Source organism: Haliotis rubra, unplaced genomic scaffold, assembly GCF_003918875.1.
Source record: "Haliotis rubra isolate DU_JTF1 unplaced genomic scaffold, ASM391887v1 Scf1325, whole genome shotgun sequence".
NCBI classification, from domain to species: Eukaryota; Metazoa; Mollusca; class Gastropoda; order Lepetellida; family Haliotidae; genus Haliotis; species Haliotis rubra.
In genome coordinates, this window is record NW_025765254.1 from 69,554 (window position 1) to 82,264 (window position 12,711).

At 38.9% G+C, this 12,711-nt stretch overlaps 1 protein-coding gene across 1 annotated transcript; it reads left to right on the forward strand.

Moving 5' to 3' along the window:
* The first annotated feature begins 9,199 nt into the window (after positions 1 to 9,199).
* On the forward strand, positions 9,200 to 12,565 carry LOC124267625 (delta-latroinsectotoxin-Lt1a-like). The gene is made up of 2 exons (XM_046702586.1): positions 9,200 to 9,362; positions 12,129 to 12,565. Exons 1-2 carry the CDS (start codon positions 9,200 to 9,202, stop codon positions 12,563 to 12,565), a joined length of 600 nt encoding a protein of 199 aa, XP_046558542.1.
* Positions 12,566 to 12,711: the final 146 nt, after the last annotated feature.

The following is a 12,711-nucleotide window of genomic DNA, read 5'->3' on the forward strand; positions in this document are numbered from 1 at the left end:
TATGGTGAACAACGTTCAGTTTTTGGCGATCTATAGCCTGCTATATATTCTACTGTCTATGGTTTTAGGTTTACATGCAAGTTCAACATCCACACATGTGATATTCAAAGTATTTTACTGTCCTTTGTGAGCAGGTTTTTCTATTCCGTGTTTATTTGTCAAGAATGTACAACCAGTTTAAGTCCCTATATGTCTGAAATAGTGCCGATGTGACTAAACCTAAAACTCTTAAGTCACTCAGTCTTAAATGTACTATGTCAGTTAATGGGGTAGGTATTCATGTTGTATATAATTTTAGACGTACTAATTGTACGTATTGTGTTTTCAGAAGATGATTCCAGCATATAAACTCGCCTTTCGTAATACGTGTTCTCGAATTCATTGATTTCACATGTGCACTTTGTGTGTTGCAGCAACAGAGGGAGCACCTCAAGACCGCTCCAGAGAAAATAACAAAGTACAAAAACTAGTCGAAGAGGGGGACTATGCAGGGTTAGAAAGGCTCTTGAATAGTGAGAAGGTTGATTTGGACGTCATAGGCGTGGACGGACAAACACCAGCAATGTATGCAGCAAAGACTGGACGTTTACATATGTTCAAGTTACTTGCTCGTCATGGAGCTGACATGACAGTGATAGATAAATCTGGCAGCAACATTCTTCATTTGGCCGTTAAGGGAGATATGATCCGTATAGTCGAGTATGTCTCAACCACAGAAACACTTTAGACGTCAACAGAAAGGATGATGATGGACAGACGCCTTTGATGATAGCATATTCCAAGGGTTATGGTAGAATAGCTGCTATGATTAGAAGAAAATCTTAAAAGGGTCGTTGACAGCTAGAGCGTAAAGCTGAAAGACTAACGGGATCAGGTGGTCAGGCTCTCAGATTTGGTTGATACATGTCATCGTATCCAAATTGCGTAAATCGACACTAATGCTGGTGATCACTGTATTGTCTGGTCCATACTAGATTATTTACATACTGCCGTGATATTGCTGGAATATTGCTGAGTGCAGCGTTAAACAGCAAACCAACCAACCATAGACAGATCTAATATCCCACTCATCAGAAGGGATATACGATCCATATGGTCGAGTATATCCTAAAAAACAGAAACACATTAGACGTCACCAGAAAAGATAATCTTGGACAGACACCATTGATGACAGCAAATTTCATGGATCTTCAACCAATAGCTGATCTAATTAAATTTGAAAAATATGCTGTTTACCTCTGGATCGCCTGGGCATTCGATTATTTACAGACCGCAACCTTATAGCTGAAATATTGCTGTGTGTGGCATTAAATAACAAACATACCAAAATATGAATAATATTGACTCTGTAAATTCATAAATTTAAATATTATTCTAATAGTGTTTATATGTGAATGTAAAATGCTACTTGATTTAACAGACAATGGTGACGTACATTTGTTCAGTGCCTGGCATTTATGTTCACACATACATTGTTAACGTTGTTGCCGAATCAGTTCCCATCAATCTTTAGCTGCCAGTAGAGCATTATGAGACATTTGGCTTCTGTGTTATCAGCGTTAACAGATAATACTTCATATCAGTTCCCATCATGGGATAGAGTCCCAGCACAGTGTTGTCTGTGAGGGTTGACTGAACGTGGCACATTACAAATGCACTATTGAAACTTAACTAAAGCCCCGTCCGCTTCAAGGTGAGGTGAGTTGAGGTGAAATTGGGTTTAATGTCGTACCTGAGAATATTTCGCTCATATCACGACGTGCATGCGTGTGTATGTGTATGTGCGGCTGCTTGTACTAGCCCAGACTTAAGCTGGTTTTATAGTACTAGCCCACTGAGATACCTTGCCGCAGTGAAGCATGAATACCCCACTCAGACACATTATACTGACTCCGAGCCGACCAGTCCTTGTTGTACCTATTAATGCCGAGCGCCAGGCAGGGACCAACAAGTACCATATTTTAACGTCTTTTGTCATGACGCGGTCGGGGATCGAACCCGCGACCTTCCACTCTCCGGGCGGACGCTCTAACCACTACACCACGGAGGCGGTCCCGTCTGCTTCAAGAACATTCTCTCACCCAAATCAGGATGAAATCATTTGCACGGAAACTGTTTCAGAAAGGCGAAACGCGTATCTCCATAATATCTAAGATGCAATTCACACAACGTGTCTGATACGGATGTTCCTTCGGAACACCGAACAACATTAACTTGCTGCTTGACTGGCTGTTGTTTTTCTTAATAAGACACGTTAGTAACCAAGAGAGCCCATCATCATGCATTGTTTGTTTAGGATACCTGTTTTAGTTTAGTTTGAATGGGTCAGCTTTATGGTCAAATCAAGGGCGGACTAACACAACGGTTAAAGCGTCCGCTCGTTACGCTGGAGACTCGGGTTCGAATCCTCCATGGGTACAATGTGTGAAGTCCATTTCTTGTGTCCAGTTTTTGAAAAGAAGAGAATACGGCTATTTCACCAATAATTTTTACCCCTTAACCAAACTTCTTTAAAATGAATTTACTTTGAATAGTCGGAACTCTACGAAAATTATCCGAAATGTGAAAACCATTATGTTACTACCTAGCACAAACAATAACACGTTATATTTGGGATTCTCAGTAAAGTGCAAATTCGAGTATTTTGGATTTAGTCCCATGCAGGGTTCGAACCCACAACCCAAGACTCGTCTAACCAACTAAGCTACTGTGGCTTCCACAAAAAGGAAGTCGGACAAATGTAGACTATACCACAGACTTGTGTACCCCGTTTTGTTAAGTGTAAAATGCACGACTACCAAAAACTATGAATACACAATGCCATTTTTCTGTGTACTTTACTGAGACAGTGCACTCCAAAATATGACATGCGTTACATTTGACCACTTTCTAAATGTGTGTTCATAACACAAACAAAATGCTTCAAAATTGACTATTGTACACTGATATCTGTTTTCACCTGATCGGAGAAGTTGTTGATGCATGTTGTACCTTCGGATGTATATGATGTTAATGTTGTTCCTAATGCCGATTGTGCAAAATGTTCAGTTCAGTCACCAGTCGACACTTAACAAGACACGTTATGATGAAAAGTCAAATGTATCTTCAAAACTCCCAATCTTCAGGCAATTCCCTTACTGAAAAATGAGTTATGATGGTTGCACCTGAACTTTCATAACCATTCATGTGTTTCGCAATCCCTGCAAATTCTTAGCATGACATCTCTTTAACATTCTATATCAGTGTCGTGATGCTTCCATTTTATAGTCGCTGAAAACTTAATATTAGTCGGATCTAACTTGACGCTTTAAGAACCTATCAGTGACTCCAGTGCTTCCACCTTGTAGTCGCTGAAGCCAAGATGTCTGCCGGTTCTAACGTGACGCTCTGTAAACCATACCACGTGAACTTTCACTTTGCTCTGCCAATCAGGTCAGCCGGCAAACAACACCCAGGAATTTTAACAATTCACACAATCAGTTTCTATATACGAAGAACGTGATTAAAGTACCCCTTTATTTTTCCAATGATAGGTTTTCAACACGTACATAAACTTCTCGTGGTGACCACGATGGACCTGTATGATCCTTTGACGCATAAAAATCGACAAAATGATTGGAATTCGGGTTGATATTATGATGATAACACCGATTTTCATACAAAACCATGTCTGTATAAGGAATTTATTGGTGAATGTGAACATTCAAATTGTCATGTGCGTGTCCTACACGATTCAAGATCAATACCGAGTGTAACCTCCATGTGACTGTGAGTGTGGGTTTTGGCTCGCATCTCTCATCATATATGTTCAATAGCAATAGTATTTTTAGCGGTAGCCCTTTTGATAGCACTTCAGAGTTGCCTCCCTTAGCTGGCTGTATTTTGTTTTGGTTTCCTGTCTTCGTGAACATTCTGAGCGGATCAGGATGCTGCCTAGCTTTTACTAGAATGCTCTAGAACTGTGTAAGCTATATAAAGGTTGGTTGTTGACGTGTGCCCACCACACGAACTGATCACATGACGAGTTATACACATCTGCCTGCCGTCATCGAGCTGATACATCTGCCTACCGTCGTCAAGTCTGTCTGTCAACATTTGGAGACCTTGCTTATATACAACTACTGTCATTGTAAACAACCTTCAATCAGTATATCTGTTCTCACCGTGAATGTCAAGCCGCTGGTGAGTTAAATATTGTATTTTGTGACCCAATATTTTAGATTTGTGACTCAATTGCATTGTATTAGAAATCTGTATCGTTATTCATTGTAGTTTGTTCATTGTTTGCTCAATATATTATTGAATATTTTAGACTTGTCTTTGTTCTATTTTTTCTGGTTCAAAGGGGACTCTTAAACCTTTGTTATTAACCGTAACACATCCTTTAATGTCTTGTATTTGAAATACTTATCCCTGTGATGGAAAAAATGAACACATTTTTATTGGCATTTTTGAAGTTAGAGAGTCATATAAAGACAAACTTTACGAATGAACAACTTCTATATTTAGGTAATGTGACGTTTCGATACAGATTCTTGTATCGATGTCAACTTCTCCTTTGAGGTCGATAGAGGAATCTGTACTCGAAACATCGCATCACCCTGAAAAAAAGAAATTGTTCATCCATAAAATTCGTCCTTATCTTAATCAACAGGGTCAAGCATGACGATTGACCGTGATTCTTTCATCACAAGGTGTGAAAACGGAGTATCCTCACCGTTTAATAAGTATTCATGTGTATATTTAGTATGGCCAATGCGACATCCTCGCATAATGACATCCTCAAATCTGACTAACATCTCAATTAGGAGTAACCGATGGTTGGTTTAATTTAAAGTAATTTATTGATACCTACTTGTGTGTGACACTTCTTTAGATCACGGATATAAGATCTAATGGCAGCTTTGTAATCACAGAGTATGGATCAGAAGTAGTGTCCTCAAAATACTGCCTTCTTGGACTCCTGATCTCTTTAGTTCCACTGGTTGATTGGGCCAGAACAAGCTCTGAACCGTTGAACGAAACAATAAAAGAAGATGAAACCCAGAAAGCCCCATGTTCATCCCTGATCCTGACTGTAATGATCAGACAGCGTAGAAAACACTCGGACTTGAAATTGCCTGTCTGGTAAACGACCTCTCAAACCGAAATCATGTAACTCCTTCAAACTGCTGTGCTTCTAAGTAGTATCGTAGACTAAGGACCGTAGATTCTCAGGATCAAAAATCTATTAGAGCAAGGACATCATCTTATGTAACATTTTCATTCTAACGCCAGTCTTCATGAAATTATGTATCCAAAATCTATTCACGACTTCCAATATCAAAGTTATGTAATATGATCTAATAATTTACTACAATAAAAAATATCACAAACCGCAAGAAACGAAACAAAGAGAAACTAATCAAAGCAATGAAGAAATATGTTTAGGAACGAGAAAATACTCGAAGCAAAGAGAAAATATTCGAAGTTTGACCAAAAAATCTTCTCCATCTAACAAATTGCCTGAATTTCGAAACTATCAAAAACCGCAATAAACAAGAAATTGATGAAAATATAGGGAAAGTTCCTGAAGAAACGAGAAAATACTCGAAGCAACGAAAAAGCAGGAAGCAAATCCTCGAAATTCCAGGTTTTTTTTACAGATACACACACACACACACACACACACACACACACACACACACACACATCCCTTGTGATGAAAGAATTTCTGTCAAGCATGCCCTGCCTGACTACTGTATTAGCCATCACAAGGGATAATTATTTCAAAGCTTGATTCGTGAAGGATCCTTTAAGTAAAGTTTCATTTAAATGTTTCTATTTGAGTTTTCAAAACAAGTAGTATTGAACAACAAATTTTGATTGATTTGTTTTATGCATAGATATATAGATATATGCTATTAAAAAATCGATGGATCAAATTCGGAAATAAGATGGTTATTTGCTGTATCCTCGAAGGGGGTTGAAGTACCATAAAATCATTTTCCTCCCGAGAGGGTATGTAAGACCACGGTCTTTAACGTAAATTTAAGGCTCCTGGGTTTTTAATGGTACAATGTACGTAATTTTGGTTCATGGCTAGCAGTGTACATAATCGATAACAGCTGAGGGGATGATGTAAATCAAGCTTAGGGGCCATGCGGGTAACAAATGTGCTGTAAGTTCCCATGGGCTCAAGAATCGTGATCTAGCTACCTTCCGTTATTTAAAACATATCATTGGATGGGTACTTGCTTGTTTTAAATCTAAAGCTGTGATATTCTAATCATTTTACTGCCCTTTGTTCACAGGTTTTCATATTCTTTATATTTGTGTTTATTAATATTACTGAGTTAAAAATGAAACTTCACAAAATGTAATTTGAAAAATAATGAATAATTTTTCTCTGATGATACATCTATGTATCGGAAATGGGATCCCTATCTTTCGACTCAGATGGTGAAGGGCGGTTGGGTAGCCTACTGACCGTTCGCTCATCACGCCGAAAACCCGGGGTGCATTCTCCACTTAGGTGCAATGTGTGAAGCCCAATTCTGGTGTTACCCACCGTGATATTGCTGGAATATTGGTAAAAGCAGCGTATAAAATACTCACTCACTCACTCAGCAGGAGTATCGTCGCTAAAAGTGAGGTGAGGTAAATGGAGTTTAACGTCGTATGTAAGAATAGTTCGCTCATATGACGACGTGCATGTGTGTGTATGTGTGGCTGCTTGTACTAGCATAGATATAATCTAGTTTTATAGTGCTAGCTCACTGAGATACCATGCCGCATTCAAGCATCTCATCATTTAGTCACCTCACCATTATAGTCAACATTTATAAGTCACCTTATCAACCTAATCGTCTTCTCTTCTGCAAAAGATCACGAAACACCTGTCGACGAAAGACAGTCAAATAACTAGACCATAACAGAATTAGATTTCAAACTAGCTTGCTACCATAAAACGATAACTCTTGAAAGCAAAAATACAATACGAAAGTGGGCTATAGATCGCCAACAAATGAAGGTTGATCACCATACTTGAGACCATGGGGACATACAGTACTTTTTCTACCTGCATGGAACTTAGCTGGATTTACACCATCCCTCGATGTCACACCATCAGATGTTAGCGATTCTAACAAATGTAGCCGCAAGTTAAAGGGTTTTCGTCCACGAAATGCAAAACATGGTACGAATAAATATACTTTGAATGTCGTGGTCTGATGTACCAGAGAGAAAATAACATACTCCCGCACTTCAAATCAAACCAGTCGAACATGCAATAAGTAATGAATGAATGTATATCTTCAGGTCACTGATGGTACGTGTGCCATCGGCTCTTGCAAGCAGCATACGAGATGTTTGGAAACTCGGTCTGGAAAGGCAGCATGTGTCCAAGGTAATGTCCACATTTTGTTACACTGTCAAAATATATATTATCTCATGATGTTTTTGCCATACTTCTTTGGGCTATGCAGCTTAATGAATGGACACAGCATGAATGTTCTATTTGTCTCTATATTGCAATCCGACACTAGCAACATCAGTCTCTTACCACATTCATGGATGAATTTCGACATCAAAATATAATATTTTCTATTTCATTCTAAAATAAACACCAAATTCAATGAGTATTAACATTATGTAAAAATTCATCTGTTAAATATCGATTTGTAAGTGTCAAATGTTCTTCTCAAATGATCGTGTTCCTGACGATATAGAGGATTTGTCTCAGATTTATCTCAGTTTAGAAAGATAAGATCCATATTCCTGAAGGATCCTTTGACCGAAGTAGTTTGACGGGAATTCTGATTGGTGTGCTTATTTTCGCACATAACAGGCATTGATAAGGTGAAAAGGCTATGAGGCTAATTAACTGTTGCGGAAAGGGACGAGTGGTGACGAAAGCGCCCAGATTCCGAGTACTGCTTGACTCATTAGATGAGCCTGTGCAGTACACGCGTTTGTGACAAGTAGGCGGGGCAGGGAATTTAGACGAATACACTTGGTTGCTGCAGGTAGATTGGCGTGCTGACCGTGGCGTGAACTCAATACCGCTTCTGTTTAACACGTGTCTCGTAGAGCGATTTAGTTCAGCAAGATACCATCTCGACACGAGTCAATTTTTGAATGTTTGCAGATTTTAATTAATTTAACAAGTTAGGGAAGCATGGACAAATTGTTCATTCTCAGGCAAGGGAGTAAGCCTACAATGTTATTATTTATATGGAAAAGACGTGTGCAACCAAAGTAGATGCTATGTCAAAAAGTAGCCTGGCTACTGGTCTTACCAAAGCAACTTTAAAACGTATTAAAGATGAAGGTGATAGGGGTGCGAATAGGCCTACTTTTATTAGTCCAACCAAGTTGCGCAAACCCAAAATTTTCAAGCACAAACTTGTACAAAGTTTATATGGAGTACAAAAGCAACTGCCTACTCTAGATGTGATATATGATATGGCAAGAAGTCAATTGCATTACCAGGATTCAAAGGAAAGCTCGAAAAATCTGAAAGACATGGGGTTTAGGTGGCGAAAACACAGTCAAATCGTAAGGTTTTAATGGCACGAAAAGACATCGTTGCAAAGCGCATGCAATACTTACGTGCAATAAAAACAAGGTTGCATGTACACCACATTGTCCCAAAATGTTGGCAGCTTGATGATAAGGTTGTGATAATGGGGTTCAGCCTCCGTCCGGTACCGTACCTCGGCTTATTGTTGTTCATGCAGGTTCCGAAAACGGTTTTGTACCAAATGCTTTACTTGTATTTGACTCAAAGCTCAAATCAGCAGATTATAATGACGAGATGAATTTTGACCAAATGGCTGCTGGAAAAATGATCCCACACATTCCACCCTACTCCGTCATTGTTATGGATAATGCGCCATACCACGGCAAGCAAGTGGACAAATGTCCAACAAAGGCTAACATAAAAGATGATATCAAAGCTTGGTTACAAAGACACAATATTGCATTGGACGATCAAATGCTCTAAGCCGACTGTTGGCTGGCAAAATCCAACAAATCGGGCCCTGTCTATAGAGTAGACACTATGTTGAAACAACATGGCCATGATGTACTACGTCTTCCTCCTTACCACGCAGAAGTGAACCCAACTGAGTTGATTTGGGCCAGTGTCAAAAATTATGTTCCTAAACAAAACTTGCAGTTCACAAAAACTTCGCTAAGAGTTGCCATAAACGAGAGAATGTCTGCAATCGGTGCCAAGGAATGGTCCGAATGTTGTTACCATGTTACAACCATTGAAAATGGCTACTGGCCACGGGAAATTGCAGTAGAAAAAGAAATTGACAGTATCGTGATCGAAGTAGGACAGGCAAGTGATTCAGACACCGAGACCGATTCAGAAAGTAACGACTAAGGTCCGAAGTACGCCTAAATCAGTAAAATCCATCATCTGGATCTATTCGGTATTTGACCCCTGTGTGGAGAGGATGCATCAGAATATATGCCGATTATACATCCGTTTGTAAACATAACAAATGTTCTTTTCTCTAGCACGTATGTGGGGTGTTTTGTAAATATTTGGTTTTGTTGGTTCAGTTTCTAAGGATCTTAGCTGTACACATACTTAGTATGATATACACACGATTGCACAAGGAAATTGAACTTTTTAAGTCTTAGACAAAACCTGTTTCCCTCATTTTCAAATAGAATGTTCTGGATGGCGTTCCCATATATGCAAATTGGGGTCATTTCTCAGGTCGTGGCTCATCTAATAGTAGTACATCAGATTACTGGACTTTGAGCAGGGTCATGTGATCGCACTCAAGTCGTTTGCATGAATATTATTCGGCATCTTGTCGATCAGGTATCAGTTGGCGGAGTCCATTTCTACCTCATAACTTTTCGAGAGCGACTAACGACCTAAAGTACTCAAGGAAATAAAAATAAAATGTTTTTGGGCCTTTATTTGTTTATTATTTCATTGAAAGGTAGTTTCAACAAATATTGAAATAACCCATCTATTTTTCACAACTATGCCTTTAATTTGGTCCTTCTATCACCATCCAAAATACCATTTTACAGGAAAAAATAACAAACTTTTACATATTACCTACAAATTAAGAAACAAGTTACAACTTACATCACAATCAACAACGGGTGGTAACAACTACCCGCAGCACTGGTAACACGGGAAGATGTATTGGAATGTGCGTTGCCATTGCGATTGTACAATTGACACTCAAGGCTATGAATGAACTCGTGAAAATAGTAAACTTTCAACAAGAGCACAGGCATGAACAATGGACTGAGAAAAACTTTAATTAATTATTTTGTATATCAATTAGGATAAGAGAAATAAAGGATGAATAGTATATGACGTTTTTGATAAAATATATTACGCTATGGAGTGTGCATGTCACTTGCATACTATAGCTTGAATAAGAAACGCACATTTTGACTGATGAAATTTCGGTGTCTTACCTGGAAGTAGACATTCGTTATTACAGTAAAAATCCTTTGATGTCGGGGTGCTGATGGTGCATGTTGTTTTAGGAGATTAACTTCCTGGGTTATACTAAATTCTGACAAACCGAAATTTCAAGGTGTAAAAATGACACGAGTTGCTCTCCTATAAACTCATCTATTTCGGATGATTGTACAAAAAGTGATCAGAACAAAAGTTGTCATAGGATATTTAACAATCAAACTTTAGTTGTGTTCAAAGTACGAAAACAATATGTCTGTGTCCGTGAGTAGTTTTGATATATTTCATAACAAACTGTACTGAATGTAATTTGAGGACATTTCCGGAAATTGCACACTGTATAACTGTTTTAGTCACGATATGGGTGAAATATTTCCGATGTGACTAAAAATCTTCACTCACTCACTCACTCACTCACTCCAGGAATTGTTATTCATTCCAAGTCCACTGGTTATCGACAGTGGTAAACGTGTGAAAGTGATCCTGTCTGATAACGTCCCCTATGCTACTTAACTAATCAGAGCCGTGTTAGCTGTTAGAGCTTTTCGCCAATACATGTGGTTTCCAGTGATCTGTTCACAGCACTTTTGCCTTTTACACCAAGTGGAATCATTTTTTGTGTGGAAAAACAAGTCTGGGTATCCTTTTCACTGACATGTTATATTCAAGTCCTGATCTGGTTAGGTTACATATATGTCGGTTCCAGCTAATAAAATACCACCTGCTTGTCCAAATATGTAGATCGATGCTCTAGATGTTTGTTGTTTAACGCAACACTCAGCAATATTCCAACTATATGGCCGCGGTCTGTAAATATTCGAACCTAACTACACGATCCCGTTAGTCGCCACTTACAATAAGCATGAATTGCTGGAGACCAATTCTGTCACCCATTCTTCAAGGGTGGAACCTTAAACTGAGACATCCGTTATCATGGCACTCTGTTTTACGTAGGTTCACAATGAATGGTACCGTTATTCCTTTCATTATACTGATTGAGAAACAATGTAATGGAAAAACCTGAGTACCTTGAAGTCTGCTTTTACTTTGATTCTGGATACCGTTTGCTTTATTACATCTGCACAGGTTTCAGATAAAGATAACAGACAATCACACCATTTTTCTATTCACTTTACTTCTCCAACAAACAAATGCAGAAACTGCTTCCAGGCATTCTGAATTTAATTGTTATAGTTTAGCCCTCTTAAACAGCACAATTGCCAATGGATGAGGCGATGGTGCAGAACCTAAGTCCCAATGGTCCTTATTATGGTGAACAACGGTCAGTTGTTGGCGATCTATAGCCTGCTATATATTCTACTGTCTATGGGTTTAGGTTTACATGCTAGTTTTACATCCATATATGTGACATTCTAGGTGCTTTATTGTCCTTTGTCAGTAGGTTTTTATATTCCGGGTTTATTTGTCATGAATGTATAACCAGTTTTAGTCCTTATTCGGCTGGAATACTGCCGATGTGACTAAACCTAAAACTCTCAACTCACTCAGTCTGAAATGTACTATGTCAGTTAGTGGGGTTGGAATTTCTGTTACAAAGAGTATATAATTTTAGACAATTGTACGTATTGTGTTTCAGAAGATGATTCCAGCATATTAACTCGCCTTTCGTAATACATGTTCTCGAATTCATTGATTTCACGCATGTGCACTTCGTGTGTTGCAGCAACAGAGAGAGCACCTCAAGACCGCTCCAGAGAAAATAACAAAGTACAAAAACTAGTCGAAGAGAGGGACTATGCAGGATTAGAAAAGCTCTTGGATAGTGAGAAGGTTGATTTTGACGTCATAGGCGTGGACGGACAAACACCAGCAATGTATGCAGCAAAGACTGGACGTTTAAATATGTTCAAGTTACTTGCAAGTCATGGAGCTGACATGACAGTGATAGATAAATCTGGTAGCAACATTCTTCATTTGGCCGTTAAAGGAAGAAGGATCCGTATAGTCGAGTATGTCCTTAACCACAGAAACACTTTAGACGTCAACAGAAAGGATGATGATGGACAGACGCCTTTGATGGTAGCAACGTCCGCGGGCTATGATAGAATAGTTGAAAGTATTAGAGAAAATCTTAAAAAGTGCATTGCAGCAAGGGCTTGAAGCTGAAAGACTAACGGGATCAGGTGATCAGGCTCTCTGACTTGGTTGACACAAGTCATCGTATCCAAATTGGGTAAATTGACACTAATGCTGGTGATCACTGCATTGTCTGGTCCGCACTACATTATTCATAGACTGCCGTGATA

Coding starts and splice junctions, on each gene's coding strand:
- LOC124267625 (XM_046702586.1), top strand. CDS start 9,200: ATGTCTGCAATCGGTGCCAAGGAATGGTCCGAATGTTGTTACCATGTT. Junction 9,363..12,128: donor CACCGAGACCGATTCAGAAA/GTAACGACTAAG, acceptor CGTGTGTTGCAG/CAACAGAGAGAGCACCTCAA.